Source organism: Ascaphus truei, unplaced genomic scaffold, assembly GCF_040206685.1.
Source record: "Ascaphus truei isolate aAscTru1 unplaced genomic scaffold, aAscTru1.hap1 HAP1_SCAFFOLD_1492, whole genome shotgun sequence".
Taxonomy (NCBI): domain Eukaryota; kingdom Metazoa; phylum Chordata; class Amphibia; order Anura; family Ascaphidae; genus Ascaphus; species Ascaphus truei.
In genome coordinates, this window is record NW_027454379.1 from 43511 (window position 1) to 63023 (window position 19513).

At 47.5% G+C, this 19513-nt stretch overlaps 1 protein-coding gene across 1 annotated transcript; it reads left to right on the plus strand.

Moving 5' to 3' along the window:
• The first annotated feature begins 10657 nt into the window (after positions 1-10657).
• Positions 10658-11052, plus strand: LOC142476205 (histone H4). Its single transcript, XM_075581696.1, has one exon. It carries the CDS (start codon positions 10669-10671, stop codon positions 10978-10980), a length of 312 nt encoding a protein of 103 aa, XP_075437811.1. The 5' UTR covers positions 10658-10668; the 3' UTR covers positions 10981-11052.
• The last annotated feature ends 8461 nt before the right edge of the window (positions 11053-19513 follow it).

Genomic DNA, 19513 nt, shown 5'->3' on the forward strand with positions numbered 1-19513 from the left:
TTGGCTTTGGCAACGACTACTCTACTCTCTCCTGCACTGACCCTGGATTTGGAACCACGGCGACGCCACTCTCTCCTGCACTGACCCTTGCTTGGCTCCACGACTACTCTACGCTCTAAAACCCTGACCCTGGCTACGTACCCCAACAATCCACTGCTCTATACTCCAAGATACGCAAGTACCTCACTTACCCTGTCTTCTGTTACCCTGATCCGGCCTGTACGACTGTCCTATACTCTAGATGTGCCTTCGTGGGTGTGGTTGGCATTCTATACAAATCCCTACCTCAGCCCCATGGTCACGCCTCATTTGTAGTGAGCTATGGGTTACAGATATTCCCATTTGGAAGTCTCTGCAAGGGGCGGGCTCATGGACTGTACCCATCTTGGATAGGCTTACACAGGCCATGAGTCACCACCTTACTTCCTTCACTGGGGGGTCACTGGCTCATAGATTAACCTGTTACTGCTCTGAACATAATAGGGACTTGCATAATAGATACACTATGTGGGAAAGAGAGGTATTATGGGACATACCCTGTTACACTGGATAGGGGTAGTTTGGGCAGTTAACACGCAGGTGGCCCAGCCAGTTACACAAGGAGCACTGGCCCTCGTGGGCAACCTCCATCGGCCCTACTTCAACACCCCAGGTTTTTGACTTCTTCCCCCCTATTTTGGTGGCCTGGGGAGGGTCAGCTACCTTAGGTCTTTTGACCGCCAGCACTGGAGTAAGGGTAAGGAAACGCTATTCCAACTGTGGCCGTGTGGCCACTGTCACGATGGACGGAACGTATCAACAATTTTATATTTTAGGGAAATAGATTGAGCACACAAGTTGAGCAAAATAAACTGACATTTATTTCCTTAATAGACAGACACACGACAACCTTAGAATATACTTGACAAAACACTTACTGAGGAAGAGAATGGGATAGAATGTCCAGAAGTAAAACAAAGCACCAGAATATTGTCTTTTAAAATGCTGTCCTTTTGCAAGGGGTGTAAATTGCCAGCCCAATAAGTCTGTGAATATTGCAAAGTTCTTTCTGGTCCATTGGGGTTCGTTAGATAACCCCCAGCACTAACGGAATCCTGAAGAAGAGTTATGTCCTTGGTTCTGATGTAATTAACTTGTTGCGTTAGGGAATCGTTGCTGCTGCTCTTATCCGCTTGTAGAAGCAAAGTGGAAATTTGTTCACATTGTAAAAGGGAAACAAAAGACAACGGGGATAGCTTAGGGAGCATGTATATAGGGTCGGCTAGCATATCTATAACATACCCGCCCAATCCCTTTCGTGGGAACCTCCATCTCACCAATCTCCATCTTGCCCCCAGTTTGCAGAGTGGGCACTACAGGGATTTCCAGTTGATACAGCGCCTGTGCAACTCTGACACCTGGGCTGCTTACCATATGGGTGCTCCCCTTTTTACCTGGTGTCTCCCAGGCTAGGAGTTGGACCCAAGGTGTTAACTAGCCCAGATGACTAACAGGATCTCCTGGTCAGCGAGCATCCCGGCTAATTCACACTTTGCGGCTCTGGGGCTTTCATCCGCAACACTTCCCGAGACCCATAGCCATTTCCCTAAAAGGGGGTCTCTGAAGTTTGCAGAAGGAAGTGCCCCCAGCTCATCGGTGTAAAACATGTGGTTACTGGTTGCATTACAAAGGCAAGTAGAAAAAGCCTCATCCTGCCTGTACATTTAAAACTGCAGCCAGAAAGGCACTTTATTAAAAATATATGTTCTATTTGTCCTAAAGTCATCACAGGAGATATCGGCATTCGGCCGTGCCTGGGATGTCTGCTAGCAAGTAGGCAAGCCAGGTGACAGTGCGAAGGCTCCCCTTAGACCACCAGCGGGGCTAGGTAAGCCCTTTCAGCACAAGGTTGTTCAGTGGGACGGCGGCATTCACTTTCTGTAGCCCATCGCTGGGAGTTCTGGAGAGCCGGATCCTGCCTGATGTCCTTGGAGAAGCAAGGCAGGGAAGCTCAGTGTAGCAGGCCAGGCTCTGCCCAACGCCCTGGCAGTAGCAATGGGAGAAGGCTTAGTGGAGCAGGGTGATATAGATCTGAAGCTCGCAGCTCCCCAGTGAGAGTGAAAGCAAAGCACGTCTCCCCAGTGAGAGTGAAAGCAAAGCACGGCTGACTACCCCAATACCGTGTGCAATGGCCACCTCTGCCAGGCTTATTGTGCCCAATGTATAGGTTTTTTTCTTTGTGTAACCCTTCCAGAAAAGAGCTAATCACTGATGTCTGGAAGTGGAAAACAGTATAAAGTGGGGATAGGGATGTGGTAACTACACATCAACACACACATTTTATCATGCCGTGATGGTCTTCACCTACCGCTGAACCAGTCTTTACTTCAATCCTCTGCAGATGTGGGACCTGTCCTGTCAAGGCCGCCCGCTTCATCCTCCGCTGACCTGGGACCTCTCCTGAAACCTGGTAAGTGAGAAGTAATGTTCCTTGATTGTAAGTGTCAAATCTATGGTGCGTCTTACAATCACTGGCAGCTTACACAAGAGGAAATACAGTAATACAAATAACACATATAGTCCAGGTCCCCTCTGGACTTCCCCCTTGGTCCCCGGCCCCCTTGGTTCCCCATATTAAGAGATACACCATTGCTTATAGTTTATGTTATTGTTTCTTGTTTATTTATTGTAAGGTCCGGGGGAACAGCTCTCTCTAAAGGGGCTCCCCCCGTGACTTTACTCACCCCGCTCCAGCTCTGCCTTCTCGCCGCTGCGGGCGGGATCTCCCTTCTCCTCCGCTTCCTGCAGCAGCTACTGATCTCGCGCATACGCGAGCACGGCAGAGGACTTTTACATCCTCCCTCAGGGGGAGTTCCCTCCCCCAGCTGAGGCCGCGCACGCCTCTCCCGCGTGGCGCACACGCCTGATGCGCGTGCACCGCTCACAAGCTGCACATCTAGCACAGCTGTGGTGAGTTTCTCCCTACCAATCCCTATCTTTCCTGGGACCGCTCCCTCGTTACTCCCCCTCTCCCTATTGGTCCTTCCTCCTACTTATACCTTGCTCAGCCATTCATTCTTTGGCTGAGCATAGCTTTGTATGACCTGTGTTAACCACGATTGTGCCTGCCTCAGTTCCTGTCTCTTTGTCTCCTTAGTGATCCCTTGCGTACTGAACCGGCCTGGCTGTGGATCCGCTCTGGTCTTATACCCTTGGTTTGTATCCTGACCTCCTGGACTCCCCGACCCCTTCACCTCGGTTTGCGGATTCCGACCTACCTCCCGGCTCTGGACCCCAGGCTCTCGGTACCACCTATCTTCTGGAACCTCCCTTCTCGTCTGGCGAGTATCTTACTTTATCTTATACTCCCAGACGGTTCCAGACGCCTATTTTCCACTTTCCAGGTGTGTGTCCGTAGCTGTGGGTGCAGTTTGTTACCCATATCACCTCAGTTTCTGGGTCCCTCCTTGTCCGTGGTGAGCTCAGCGTAACATTATGCTCAGCCCCACAGACATGGACCCCGAAGAGGTTGAGCAACCAAGCCCCATGCAGCGACTTCTCCAGCTAGAGGCGCAGCTTGCCTCCATGACACAGGAGCTCTCTAGACTCTCCTCATTGCAGCCTTCCCCAGGCTCCTCTGCCATGGCAACTGTGGCGTTTCCCTCCCCCCTTCTTCCCGTGGCTGTGAATCCTCATCTCCCGGCTCCCAACCGCTATGCAGGGGATCCCCACAAGTGCAGAGGGTTTCTTAATCAGTGCGAGATGCAATTTGAATTATCTCCTTTGCGCTTCCCCACTGCTCGTTCAAAGGTGACCTATATTATGTCTCTCTTGAACGGAAAGGCCCTAGCCTGGGCATCCCCCATCTGGGAGCGGGAGCCTACCATGACGCATGACTATTCTCGCTTTCTTCGAGAATTCAGGCAAGTATTCGATACGCCTGGTCGTCAAATTACAGCAGATTCTTCTCTCTTCCATATTTCGCTACACGCAAAGAAAACCCGCACAGCTAGTGTTAGACCACAGTGAGGTGCTGACTGGATGGAGACGTGATTATATCATATGAAAGAAAAAGGACCCAGTCTTTCAGCACTCAGTCACAAGGATTGTAATGTTGTAAATGTAAAAATATGCTTTATTTATAACCATGAGTAAAAAATAGGGTGTTAAAACGTAATTAAATAGTATTAAACAGCACGTGACTCTATCCTTAATAACCCACCTGCAAGTATGTGGGTGGATATAATAAGATCCCTAATGAATGTTGGGGATCAAACGCTACTGATAGTAGCTACCTAATGATATAGGCAAGAGGAGCCTGTGAGAGCCCACTCAAAGACACTTTCCATATAAGTGTATCCAGGCGTGTGCTACACACTCAATTGATACACTGTGGATAAGTACAGTAATACTGTGTGACGAAATGCGAGCTAAGTTAGACCTATATAATGTCTGTCCCTGATTAAGATATGCACTGGTGACTAAATCCATTCATCAGTGCTATCAGAGCCAGGTCTATGATGAAAACCTGTGTGGCCCACACTGTTGATAATAGGTGCACACTTATTAACACATTGGATAGTAGGATACAGAATAGCATGTCAAAACTGGAGCGTTAGATAAGGTCATCTAAACACCTAAACTGCAGATAGTGTATAGGGTGGAAACATCTGTAAGTAGCAGTGGAAACAGTGGTGTTATACAGGTGTTGTTAACCAAGGTACACCTAAACTAATGTCAATAATATCTGCTGTTGCCGCCCAGTATACGTTATAGTGAGAGCAAAATGCAGACACTTAGCACATATGGACAGTTTACCCTTAAGTGAGCGTAGTAAAGTGTTGCACACAGAGGGTAAATGATGGCATGGAGGCAACCTCCACAGTGTCTGCAGTAGTACAGGAGGGTTCACACTACTCTGTGAGTAATGATGTTGTTAGCTGTGACCCCCTGTGGTACTGCTCAGCATATAGTGGGTTAAGGCAAAATAGAATTGCCAAAATACTCAGCTTGTGACTGAGTGGGGTATAGAGGTGGTTAATGCTGTGGTTGAACAGTAAAACCCATAGACGCACCACCCCCACCCTCTCAATAAACAGCTGGTCTGTCTCTGAAGCCAAGTGAAGGGAACACCGGTCTAACTGGTAGAGGGGCCAATGGTTTAATCACTTCTGAGACAGGCAAGACAGGCAAGTCCTCGAACACATCAGTGCTGATATAACCAAGATCAGCGCTGATGTAGGGGACTGTGCGACTACCAGTTAGACCGGTGTTCCCTTCACTTGGCTTCAGAGACAGACACCAATTGACCCTAGACCAGTCATAGTTCAGGGGCAGGAAGAGTTCGAAATCCAGTCTATTGTGGATTCCAGGAGGACAAGGGGTTCGGTACAATACCTGCTTCGCTGGAAGGGCTTTGGCCCAGAGGAAAGATCTTGGGTACCCTACCATCAAATACATGCCCCCAGACTGCTGAGACTCTTTAACTCCAAATTTACCCAAAAGCCATATTGGAGTCGTCCTAAGGCCGCTTCTCAAGGGGGGGGGTACTTTAAGATCCGCGGGAACACCTCTCTATAAAGGGGCTCCCCCCGTGACTTTTCTCACCCCCACTCCAGCTCTGCCTTCTCGCCACCGCGGGCGGGATCTCCCTTCTCCTCCGCTTCCCGCGGCGGCTTCTGATCTCGCGCATATGCGCGCACGGCAGAGGACTTTTATGTCCTCCCTCAGGGGGAGTTCCCGCCCCCAGCTGAGGCCGCGCACGCCTCTCCCGCGCGGCGCACATGCCTGATGTGTGTGCACCGCTCACAAGCTGCACATCTAGCACAGCTGTGGTGAGTTTCTTCCTACCAATCCCTATCATTCCTGGGACCGCTCCCTCGTTACACCCCCTCTCCCTATTGGTCCTTCCACCTACTTATACCTTGCTCAGCCATTCATTCTTTGGCTGAGTATAGCTTTGTATGACCTGTGTTAACCACGGTCGTGCCTGCCTCAGTTCCTGTCTCTTTGTCTCCTTAGTGATCCCTTGCGTACTGAACCGGCCTGGCTGTGGATCCGCTCTGGTCTTCTACCCTTGGTTTGTATCCTGACCTCCTGGACTCCCCGACCCCTTCACCTCGGTTTGCGGATTCCGACCTACCTCCCGGCTCTGGACCCCAGGCTCTCGGTACCACCTATCTTCTGGAACCTCCCTTCTCGTCTGGCGAGTATCTTACTTTATCTTATACTCCCAGACGGTTCCAGATGCCTATTTTCCACTTTCCAGGCATGTCCCCGTAGCTGTGGGTGCAGTTTGTTACCCATCTCACCTCAGTTTCGGGGTCCCTCCTTGTCCGTGGTGAGCACAGCGTAACATTTATTTAACACAGATATGATCGCACAGATTAATTTACATTAATGTTTTATAAAGTACAAGTAATTTTATTAAAATCTATCCCTATTAAAAATGTATTCTATATTTTATCAGTGAGTAATTATATACATTTTGTTTACCCATTACACCTCTATAAGGGTTCAAAACACAACACAACACACACACCATACAGCAAAGTGGTTAGGGATAAATGCGTGCAACTGCGCGCTGAGAGGCAATTGAACCTGCGGGCTGTAGGGAGCGGGAGCTTGAGCGGGAGGGGGGGTGTGGTTTGAGCGGAGGGCTCTCCGTGCTGACCCTCCTCCCCCTCCTCCCCCTCCCCCTTACCCCTCCCCAGTCGGTCCATCCCCACACACACACACACACACCATATTTATGTATACACATATATACAAATATATACACATATATACACACATATATACACACATATATACACACATATATACACACATATATACACACATATATACACACATATATACACACATATATACACACATATATACACACATATATACACACATATATACACACACATATACACACACATATACACACACATATACACACACATACACATACACATACACACGCATACACATGCACACACATACATACACACGCGCACACACACTTCCCCCCACCTTTTGGAGGTGGGGAAGCTGCCTCTAACACTCCTGACCCGGCGCTGATAGACTCACCAGCGCACCACGTGACGCGTCACCGCTCGGGATCGCAATTCTCTTGCTTCCCCAGGCGGCTGACGCGTCACAGCGTGTAGTGAGCCTCGCCGGAAAGAGGCAGCGGGGACAGATGGTCAGGAGGTAAGGGGCTGGTGGTCCGCTCGCGCGGCCGTCCGCAGCGGGTCCTCAGCCTTAGGGCCGTTCTATAGTGGTGGGGGTGCGCACGCACACCAGGGAGCGGGGAGTCGACAGACAGCGGCGAAGAAAAATAATCTTTTTACGCTGCTACTGGCGCTGAATGTATGTATGTGTGTGTGTGTGTGTGTGTGTGTGTGTGTGTGTGTGTGTGTGTGTGTGTGTGTGTGTGTGTGTGTGTATTTGTGTGTGTATTTGTGTGTATATATGTATGCGTGTGTGTGTGTGTGTGCGTGTGTGTGTGTGTGTGTGTGTATTTGTGTGTGTATTTGTGTGTGTGCACAATGTAATACATTTGTGCACGGCTGCACACACTATATAACAGCCCCTAGGCCGTGCTTATAGTGCCTACGACAGCGACACAACATCTCACAAACACAAAAGCTTTGCCGCCGCCGCGTGCGCTTATAGTGGAAACTTGAAGCCGGCAAATTTGATTTTTCAAGGGCCGTCGTGTCACGTGACGGTCCTTGAACCAATTAAATGCCCGGAATCCCGCGCCGTCGCGGCGAAACATAACTTTCCCTCTCACCCTCCCTATCTCCCTGTCTCTCTCCCTCTTCCCCTGTCTCTCTCCCTCTCCCGCTGTCTCTCTCCCCCTGTCTCTCTCCCTCTCCCCCTGTCTCTCTCGCTCTCCCCCTGTCTCTCTCGCTCTCCCCCTGTCTCTCTCGCTCTCCCCCTGTTTCTCTCCCTCTCCCCCGTCTCTCTCCCTCTCTGCCTGTCTCTCTCCCCCTGTCTCTCTCTCCCTGTCTCTCTCCCCTGTCTCCCTGTCTCTCTCCCCCTCTCTATCTCCCCCCTCTCTCTCTGTCTCTGTCTCTGTCCCTCCCTGTCTCTGTCTCTGTCCTTCCCTGTCTCTGTTTCTGCCCCTCCCTGTCTCTGTCTCTGCCCCTCCCTGTCTCTGTCTCTGTCCCTCCCTGTCTCTGTCCCTCCCTGTCTCTGTCCCTCCCTGTCTCTGTCCTCCCTGTCTCTGTCCCTCCCTGTCTCTGTCCCTCCCTGTCTCTGTCCCTCCCTGTCTCTGTCCCTCTCTGTCTCTCCCTCTCTGTCTCTCCCTCTCTGTCTCTCCCTCTCTGTCTCACCCTTTCTGTCTCTCCCTCTCTGTCTCTCCCTCATCTTAACTGCCGTATACCTACACCGAAGTAACCTACCCTGCTTTCTTCCAGATCTGACTCAAGTTTCACGCGGGAGACATCGGAAGACAGGTAGGGAACACCTCCCCTCCAGTATAGTACCTTGAGGGACTGTGGATCAGGTAAGATCCCAGCCGGGATTGCTGCTTTAGAAATTGTGAAGAGGGGGCATCCTGACACTGGTTAAGGGGTACAGAAGTCATTCACATCTGGCTTTTTTTTCCGTTCGATTAGTGAGGCCATCCGACACACACTCACGTAACTAGGACTAATGGTAGTAAAGTATAAGTGTAATACGATAAATAAACTGTTAATGTAAAAAAAAAAAATTGTGTCCCGGTTTTTCATTTTCAAAATCTGGTCACCCTATTCACATATATAGGCAGCGGGGACAGATGGGCAGGAGGTAAGGGGCTTGTGGTCCGCGCGCGCGGCCGTCCGCAGCGGGTCCTCAGCCTTAGGGCCGTTCTATAGTGGTGGGGGTGCGCGCGCACGGCAGTTATAGATGGCTTAGGTGAGTCAGCCCTTCTATACAAGGGCCGCGCGCGCACGCCAGGGAGCGGGGAGCCGACAGACAGCGGCGAAAACGGGAAAAATAATCTTTTACGCTGCTACCGGCGCTGAATGTATGTATATGTGTGTATGTGTGTATATATGTATGTATGTATACTGCACCGACACACTTTATTCGAGCAAATACCCTGTATGTACCTGGCAGATACCTGGAATGCGCCGCTCCTCACCTCTGACAAGCCCCGTTGCGTTTGCCTTCCCAGCCTGGGTTCATGCCTGGCTGACGGGCGGCTGATCTGTTAAATGATAATGATTAGGATTTAATAGGCTGCAATGCTTCGCGTGTCTACCAGATGGCATAAATTCATGAATTGTAATGCAGTATATATATATATACTGTGCAGTATTGCAGCCAGCGGGAATAAAATGCTTCAATCCCTGCCTGAAAATAACCCAATGCACTCGGGCAGAAAACAGTCACAAACCTCAATACACTCGGGTATACCCGAATTCGTGGGACTAGCCTTGCTCGAATAAAGTGTGTCGCCAGTGTATGTGTGTGTGTGTGTGTGTGTGTGTGTGCATATATGTATGCATGTGTATGTATATATGTGTGTGTGTGTGTATGTGTGTATATATGTATGCATGTGTATGTATATGTGTGTTGTGGGTATGCATATGTATGTATATGTGTGTTGTGGGTATGTATGTATGCATGTGTATGTATATGTGTGTGTGTGTGTGTGTGTGTGTGTGTGTGTATCTGTGTGTGTGCACAAATGTAATACATTTGTGCACGGCTGCACACACTATTTAACAGCCCTTAGGCCGTGCTTATAGTGCCTGCGACAGCGACACAACATCGCACAAACACAAAAGCATTGCCGCCGCAGCGTGCGCTTATAGTGCACACAACACACAACGGCGACAAAGCGACGGAGCAACGTCGCCGTCGCGAAAACTTGAAGCCGGCAAATTTGATTTTTCAGGGGCCGTCGTGTCACGTGACGATCCATGAACCAATTAAATGCCCGGAATCCCGCGCCGTCGCGGCAAAACATAACTTTCACCGGTGGCGACGGGTGACGTCACCGGTCGTGTCGCCGTCACCATCGGCGGCACTATAACTATAGGCACAGCCTTAGACTTGTGTTATGGCTTTATAGTGATTTCATGTAACTTCATTCCCACGTGACTTCAATTTCGAAGCAGCACTGCCACCCTGTGGAGTAACTGTCAGCTTCAGACATTTCTACTGGAGGATTTGTGTTTGCTGAACTTGTTTCCCCGGTCTGCATTTCTTCCCCGTGTCACCTCATGCAGGGTAAATTAGAAATAAAAGCAAATTTATAAAACAGGGGTATTTATATAAAAAAAAATACTGATGAATGTAGTTGATCATACACATCTAAATATTACAAATGAATTACATTTACAGATATATAGATGCAGACACAATATAATTAAATACATGAAATAGATGGCACACAAATGTGTTCGTGTGAGTTGGGCAATACTAGGCAAAGCAAATGTGATCACAGTTTTAATGAGATAAACTTCCAACCAATCCCATTACCACGCAGCCTTTTTTTATAAACAGTAACGGCTTTCACTGAGCCAATCAGACGAAAGACTTTTTCAGCCAATCAAAATCAAGGAACGTCTTCCAGTGCAATTCACTTTCTCCCCACATGGGGTGTCTGTGGTTTTCACTCAGGTCCGCTCATACTGCATATAAGCAGCAGCTTTACCGCAATTAGCTCATTCGCTTCCTGTTTTGACACTGTGCAGAATGACTGGTCGCGGCAAAGGAGGAAAAGGGCTCGGGAAAGGAGGTGCCAAGAGGCACAGGAAGGTTCTTCGTGACAACATCCAAGGCATTACCAAGCCTGCTATCCGCCGCCTGGCTCGCAGAGGAGGAGTGAAGCGCATCTCCGGTCTCATCTATGAAGAGACCCGTGGGGTGCTCAAGGTTTTCCTGGAGAATGTGATCCGGGACGCGGTCACCTACACCGAGCACGCTAAGAGGAAGACAGTCACCGCTATGGACGTGGTGTATGCTCTCAAGCGCCAGGGCCGCACTCTCTATGGATTCGGAGGCTAAACGGTGACACTTCTTACCAACTGATGATACGGAATTCACATTCATTTAACCCAAAGGCTCTTTTAAGGGCCACCCACATTCTCCTGTATAGAGCTCTGGTTACACCGCCATCTTATTCTTACCCGTTTTCATGTTGCTGTCTCTGACGGGACTCAATATTTCATATTGGAAACGGGTTAGAGAAATACAATTCACTACAAAACCACCAGTATGTGATAGCATTTTGTTAGAGCGCTTTATCTACGATTCTTTTCTATGAATTGACATGTACACTCGTGAGTTATATAAACTTTGCTATTCTCCCTTCATGCTATTAACTGCTCATTCATAAAGCAAACCACATATTGGTTTCACTTTTTGATATAACTTCTCTGAATTAGAAGTGCCTGCACTTGACAGATTTAAATACGTGATTTTAATTGCTCGATCCATATACACATTTTTTTACATTACACATTGGTACAATCTGCAAAAGAAAATGTATATGATAAATGCCTTATCTGTATTGATTTTAACCGCTATGAAAACAATTACATTTTTATAGACTTGTATAAAACAATGACAATCTTTGAGCATTCATTCATTATTATTTTGCTGTCTTTTCTGCTCTTAAAACAAAATCCCCAATGCAAATGCTTCATAAAATAGTCACTCCTTTTATATTCCATTAAATAGTCCCATATATTGGGCATCATGTATCAGCTTTTGATAAGAAAAAAATGCAATCGGATTTTCTTTAGCACTTTATGTGACATTTATGATAATTTGTCACAACTGTAAATCTCATAGATATTGATCACGTTTTTTGGTTTTATGATCATAAATACAACCCCGCATTTCATGTGTAAAACACTCGGTTTGGGGATCTCGGAACAATTATACAGAGAAGGTAAAAAGGCGCCAAAGCTTTACTATCTGTCATTCAAACAAAGACCACACGGTGGCAGTATTGTTTTGGAAATGATCTGGATTCTGGAGACCTGGATTTTTCACAATGATCTGAATCAAAGGTTTCACCTCCAGATATTTGTGTTAAATACGTTTTGCGGATTCCCTTTAATATAATTAGTGAATTAAGTTTAAAATCAACAGAACTCTAGCATCACTTCTTAAATCGCACAAATATGTGTACTGATGTGGGGGCTGAAACTGCCAAAGATGCCACATTTCCCACACAATCTATACAGGGAAAACGCAGCAGCACCAAAATAAAGGCAGCAAAACACACACACACGTGTGTAACTCACATTAATAAGAAACACTTGGGGTCTTACTTACTTTGTGAACAATGTTTCTAAATCAATCTGTTCTATTAATTCAATGATCCTTTGTTTTTTTTATTTCAGTCACACTTTATCTCAAAGATTATCACGGAGACCAGAACGTAACCCCGGGATCAAGGCACCAGAACGGACAAAGCGTTTCAATAAAGAGAATTTATTCTGTCCGTATCCAGCACAGCACAAACTCACAAACCCCTTACACTCCCCAAAACAGGGAATACAGGGGATTCTAGGTGCCAGGCGCCACTTCCAAGGCTCCCCAGGGTTTGCTCCCACTCCTGTGGGGTTTGAGACTGCAGAGCTTTCAAACCTGTTTGCTTTCTGAGACTCTGTCCCGCAGCGCGGAACCGTTTTCACATCTCCCGCTGGATGAAGCTCCCAGCGCCGTGTGAAGGTGTCTCTGGCGCAGCCTTGGGGCGCACCGCTTAGTTCCCTGCACGCTGGGATCACACTGACCCTGAGCGCTGCTGGGTTCCCCTTACATACAGTCCCCGCTGCTATAGGAAATCGCTGTAGATGGAGCCGCGACCATCATGTGTGGATACTGCATGGGAGACAACACGTGAGGTCACATCTGCATTGGCCAATCATGGCTGGGCGCGGGGTGGGTGAAAGTTAAAGGGCTTTTGGAGAAATATGAACGTCCCTGTGGGAGCAGCGCCTGTCAGTGGGAGCAGCGCCTGTCAGTGGGAGCATCGCCTGTCAGTGGGAGCGGCGCCTGTATCATGAGCATCAGCGATATCTCGGGATACAGCGCAATGCTGCACTTTTAGGGTGTTTGATCGTCAGCCCGATCTCTTCCCCAGCCACTCTCCCTTTGTTCCTGTCCCTCTCCTCCCCCTCCACTCCAAGCAATAGCAGTTCTCCGGACATGTGGGCTGCTCAGTGGGATTCTCAGCCCAATGTACAGAGACCTTGGCTATGCTTTATATATGCACACACAGTGTATACTTTGGTACAGTTTACAACACGAGAGTAAAGAATTACAGTTACAGGGTATGGAAGGGGTTGCATGGCACATTAAACTGGGGCAGCTCTAGGGTCTGGTGACCAGATGAGCCCCAGGAAAGGACAGGTAGGTGGGAGGGACGGAGTCCAGAATAATACAGGTTAAGCCTGGTCCCAGGGGTGTGTACTGAGGTCTGGGGAACTGTGATTGTTTCCACACACATCAGGCACTCTGATCGGTCACCACCCTATCTCCATGATTTGCTATGGACACAGGAATCTAGAAACGGGGTGGCAGATATCAATTCCACAGATCTTTTCTGGACTGGCATGGAGATGGACTAAATGGTATTCTCTGATGTCATGCCAGAGACACCCAAGACAAGGCTGTGTGCTTTTCTGAAGCAGAAGATTTAAACTTGCCTGCTTGCAACTTGTTTTCAGCACTGCCGGAATTCCTGATCCTCTACAAGAGTGGAAGCTGCTCCGGGTAAGCCATTTCTGTGGCACTGGGCACCTAGGACTGCTAGGATTCCCCCTGTATTCCCTGGTTGGTGCGAGTATAGCTCTGTTAGGAGATTCTGTGCTGTGTCTGATGGCTACTGCTGAAATAAACACCTCTTTATTTGATCGCTGTGTCCTGTCTGGCACGTGATCCAGTGAAAGAGTCCTGGTCTGCTGTGGCAACTATTGCTAGTAAGCAATATGTAACGAGAACTATGCTCCCCTCCTTACTATCCGGCGTGACCTGTTTCATATATTGTTCTCATTCTTGCTCGCCCAATGATCAAAACACATTGTTCCCTCCCTCAGTGCCTTGTTTTGATTGTCCACTTCTCAAGTGTTTCAAGATTTACCTAATTCTTGTTGTAATAGTTTGTGGGTTGCTCCCTTCCCCAGTGTTCCCACTCTGTATTATTTCCCGCTTCTACTGCCATGGCATTCCTAATGCTTGGTTTCAAGTACTAAGCAATGTAGTGTCCCTCAATTATTCCTAATCTATTGTAGTGAGGAGATTGGCCCCTTCCCCTTTGTTTCCTAATCAGATTGTTCCCTTTCAAAGTGTTCATAATCCATTGTTCCCCAGTGATTTCCTAACTCATTGTTTCCATCCACAATGCTTCCAAAATCTGATTGTCCCCTTCCCAGTGCTCTCAAAATTTACAACTCCTCTCGCAAATACTAACGCATGACTGTCCTTATTAAAATGATTCTCCCATGCCGCTCTCACCCCCAACCCACCCCTCCCCTACCCACCTTCCCCTCCTTCTCCAATTCCGCACACACATCGGAAGACAAGGCTAAGGCCTAGCTGTCCAGAAATCTCATCTACCAGGCCTCCCCGGTGTAAGTCATTTCGGATGAAACCATAGAGTCTAAAGGGTCTCCACCCAGCCCGCCTTCACTGGAGACCGTTTTCGGACCAGCCCCCAAGGGTCTTAAACCCCACTAACCGGTCCTTTACTAAAGACCGGTTCAACACCTTTTAGACCCCATTAGGGTCGACTTTCCTTTCTTTTTCTAGCCGCTGTTACTGTCCCAGCGGCCCCTTACCCAACCCTCCCCCTCTGCCCATTTTGGCTGTTTCTCTCCAGCACTAGTCCAAGGACAACACACGCGGTACCCTCTGGGAGGTCATTATGTCTCACCAAAAAGCACTAAAAATTGTCTCCCTAAATGTGAAGGGCCTACACAACAATAGAAAGTGACGCCTGGCCCTCCAGGAGATAAAGAATACAGTGGGAGATGTTGTTTTCCTCCAGGAGACGCACTTCACGTCTCAAGAACCGCCTAAAATATTTCAACACGCGTTCCCATTGAGCTATTTCTCATCATTCAGCAGCAAACGCAGAGGGGTTGCCATTCTGATCCGTCAGGGCACCCCATTTAATTTAACAAAAATTCAGGCAGATCCAGAGGGGAGATTTATTGTGGTCTACGGCTCACTTTCAGGCACGACAATCGCCCTTTTTAACCTATATGCCCCGAACGAGAACCAGACAGAATTTCTGAAGAAGGTTCTGGAAGAAATTGACCCACAGTACCTATCCTCGCTACTTATTGCAGGTGATCTTAATATGGCTCTCAACCCAAAAGAAGACAAATCGAGCCACCCAGGACAACAACACTCCACTCAGTCACAAAGACTGGGGAAAAAATTCAAGGACATTGTTGGGTACTTTTCTCTGGTGGACATTTGGAGAACACAACATCAGGGGCAAAGGGATTATACCTTTTACTCGGCTCCTCACCAGTCTTATTCCCGTATTGACTACTTTCTTGCTACCAAGAACATCCTAGAGGCCACCACAGACTCAGACATCGGCCCAATTACGTGGTCAGATTATGCCCCTATCACCATGACCCTATCCATTCCATTTGGGAAAATTATCTCATATAGCTGGAAACTAAACGATTCCCTACTGAACCACTCCGGGACAGTGCTGGAACTCAAAAAATCCCTCAGGGAATACTTTAGAATAAACAAAGGCTCTATATCTTCACCAGCAAGCCTGTGGGAAGCCCATAAGGCGACAATCCGAGGAAATCTTATCTCGATTGCCTCCCACCGGAAAAAAACTAAACTCAAATTAACTAAAGAGCTTACAGACAAAATAATCAATTTAGAGCAGCAGCATAAAAATAACCCCTCCCGGAGAATTTACAAACAATTGACAACTGCTCGAAACGATTTAAGAATAACCCAATTGGAAAATGTAGAAAAAGCTCTTAGATGGACGGGTCAGAGGTACTATGATAAAGGGAACAAGGCCGATAGACTTCTCGCTAATAAGTTACGAGGAATACAGAAAAAGTCACAAATAACGGCGATCAGGAATAACTCTGGTGAACTCCAATACAACGAGAGAAAAAAATAGCAGAGGAATTCTCCAAATTCTACACCAAATGATATAACTTAAGGACCCACTCTGCTAATTCTAGTATAACGAACTCGGCATTAGCCGCTGATTACCTATCCGATTGCAATCTTCCATCACTAACAGAGGAAGAAAATACTTATCTAAATGCAAAAATTACGCTGGACGAATTAGAAGTGGCCGTTAGGGCCTCAAAGATCTCCAAGGCGCCGGGCCCTGATGGTTTCACAAATACATACTACAAGAAATTTTTCCCCATCTTGTCCAAACACCTATTGAGCTTGTTCAACTCATTCTTAGAAGGGAGTCCTATCCCATTCACAATGTCGTCCGCAAATCTGGCGATAATACTTAAAGAAGGGAAGGACCCCACCCAATGTGGCAGTTACAGACCAATCTCATTGTTGAACAACGACCTTAAACTATATAGTAAAATTTTGGCGAACAGACTTAACCCTATCCTCCCGAGACTAATACACAAGGACCAGGTCGGGTTTGTCCTGGGCCGACAGGCCTCAGACAATACACGTAAAATAATTAACTTAGTAGACCATGCCCACCTTTCAGGCTCAAAGGCGATGCTATTAAGCCTAGACGCAGAGAAGGCATTTGACAGGATTGACTGGCTATTTCTAGACCAAACACTGATAAAATTTGGTTTCGGAGACTCGTTCTTAAAGGGTGTTCAAGCACTTTATCAGAACCCTTCTGCCTCAGTACGACTCTCGGGCGGAGGCCTTGAACGATTCCAAATCAAAAATGGTACCCGACAAGGATGCCCCCTATCCCCCCTCCTCTTCGCCCTCACGATTGAACCACTGGCGTCTAAAATAAGACAAACCCGAACATCCAGGGAATCCCTATCGATAAAGCGCAATACAAAATTTCCCTATTCGCTGATGACATCATTCTTACTTTGACTAAACCCCTAACTTCCCTCCCTAACTTTCAGAAGAAACTGACGGAGTTTGGTAAAGTATCAGGATACAAAATAAACAGCGACAAATCAGAGGCTCTAAATCTTAGTCTCCCAGATCCCGAAGTCAAACTCCTCAAAACTAACTTTAACTACAGATGGTGCCCTTCATACATTAAATATCTGGGAATTAATGTGTCAAGGCACTACCGGGATTTATACTGGGATAACTACCCAAAGTTATGGGACAAGATCAAAAAGGATCTAGATCAGTGGGAAGGTTACCAGATATCGTGGTTCGGTAGAATGATATCTACTAAGATGAATATACTCCCAAGAATGTTATACCTTTTCCAAACACTCCCGACCCACGTTCCGGGCGCTGATCTAAAACATATTCAGAACAGATTGTTCCACTTCATTTGGCAGGGCAAGAGATCCAGAGTCGCCAGATCGGTCCTGCTGGCAGCAAGATCTAGGGGAGGACTGGGAGTATCAGACCTACACAGATATTACTTAGCTGCACAGCTCAAGCAGGTAGTAATGTGGAACTCGGACCCGACCCGTTGTAGTTGGGTAGAGATAGAGACTCGATGTGCCAAAATGCCTTCTCTGCAAGCCTGCCTCTGGAGCCTGGACAGAGGAGAGGGGCATACACACAATCTTAAACTACAGGCCTCACGTTTCAAGTGGGACTTCTGGATAAGATGTAAATACAAATATGGCCTTACCACCAAAAGTTCCCAATTGACCCCCATCTTTAACAATCCGAAGTTCCCCCCCGGGATGTGGATCTAAACTGTTCGATCAATTCAACACATGGGGTATAGAGGCGATTGCGGACCTACTGAGCCTAGGGAGGCTTCTGAGCTACCAAGAATTGAGGACCAAATATAAAATTAGAGAATTGGACACATTTAAATACCTCCAAATCAGAAACTTTATTAGAACAACATGCCCTCTCCCAGAATACCCCACTCTCACAACGTTTGAACAACTTTGCGAGACAAAGACCCACCAGAAAGGTCTAATCTCTGACATATATGGTGCTCTAGAGCGCTCCTCGACCCCCAAAGAGCATGATTATATGCTCAAATGGGCAGCAGACCTGAATATAAATATAGACAGAGAGACTTGGGAAGAAATCTGGCAGGCAGCCTCAGAGACCTCCCTATGCACTACAATAAAGGAAAACATTTATAAAATTATGTTTGGCTGGTATCTTACCCCAGCACGATTAAACCAGATCTACCCTCTGGCATCAGACCTATGTTGGAGAGGCTGTGGTCATAGAGGGGACATGGCCCACATCTGGTGGACCTGTCCAGAAATTGTGAAGTACTGGGCTAAGGTCCAAATTTTGATAAAAGTGGTCACTGACCTGGAATTACCTATCGAACCACTGACCTACCTGTTGGCCGCACCAATGACTGACATAGTCCGGCCAACCAGTAAATTAATATCCTTCATTCTTACCGCGGCAAGATGCTGTATTGCGGCCTCCTGGAGGAAAACAACCACGCCGGCACTGGGAACGTTCAAAAAAAGAGTCGGCGAGGTGATGATCATGGAAAGGCTTACCGCTATCGTGAGACAAAAACTCCCCGCCTACGAGGACATCTGGGAACCGTGGATTTCCTGCAAAAGGTTCAGACAACCAGCTCAAACGTGACAGAGGTCTACCCCCTCCCCAGAAGTGAACTAAAACTACCTGCGAGACCACATCCCCAACAGCCAGATGGGACTCCCAACCCCCTCCGACCCCTCCCCCCTCTCTCCCCCCCCCCTCACCCTTCCAGTCCCCCCCCCCTGCCTTCCCTCTCTGAAGGCACTCCCCCCTCTTTACTGACAACTGAGGTTGTCAATCTGTTTCCCCCCCCCAAAAATTGTCGATTTAAAAATGTTAGGCTATATCGCTTATTGTACCTGCATACATATCTAAATGCCTAATAAAATTATTTGAAAAAAAAAAAATGATTCTCCCATTAACTGTACCTGTTAAACCCTACATAGATTGCTCCATTATTAACTGACACCTCCATTAATTATCCCCACTAAAATTACCACTAACCCTTGATGAACTACCACTGTTCAACCCAACCTCACAAACCATAATCAGTCCATCACCAACTATCCTCTCCTCCGCCTCATCCTATCACAGCCTCACATAATAAAGGGGAAGCTCGGCTCGCTGCCCCAAAACTGTGTGTAATGGCTGCCTCTGTGAGACTCATTTGGCCTGTTTATAATGTATTGAGTGGTAACTTCTTCCAGAAAAGAGCTAATCACTGTGTGATCCCGGGGGATGTGTGTAAAGGTTCTGGTCTCCTGTGACAGGTTTTTTATCTGGTGGATAGTAATGGACATCACTTGGCCCAGTTCTGAATCTCTTGCGGGACTTTCATTTCTGAGTAGTTCGTGATATCAAGACCGCAGGACCGATAGTTCCACACATAATGAGCATAGTCCAGTGCACCTCTCACCGGAGTTATATTGTGCCCAGTTTA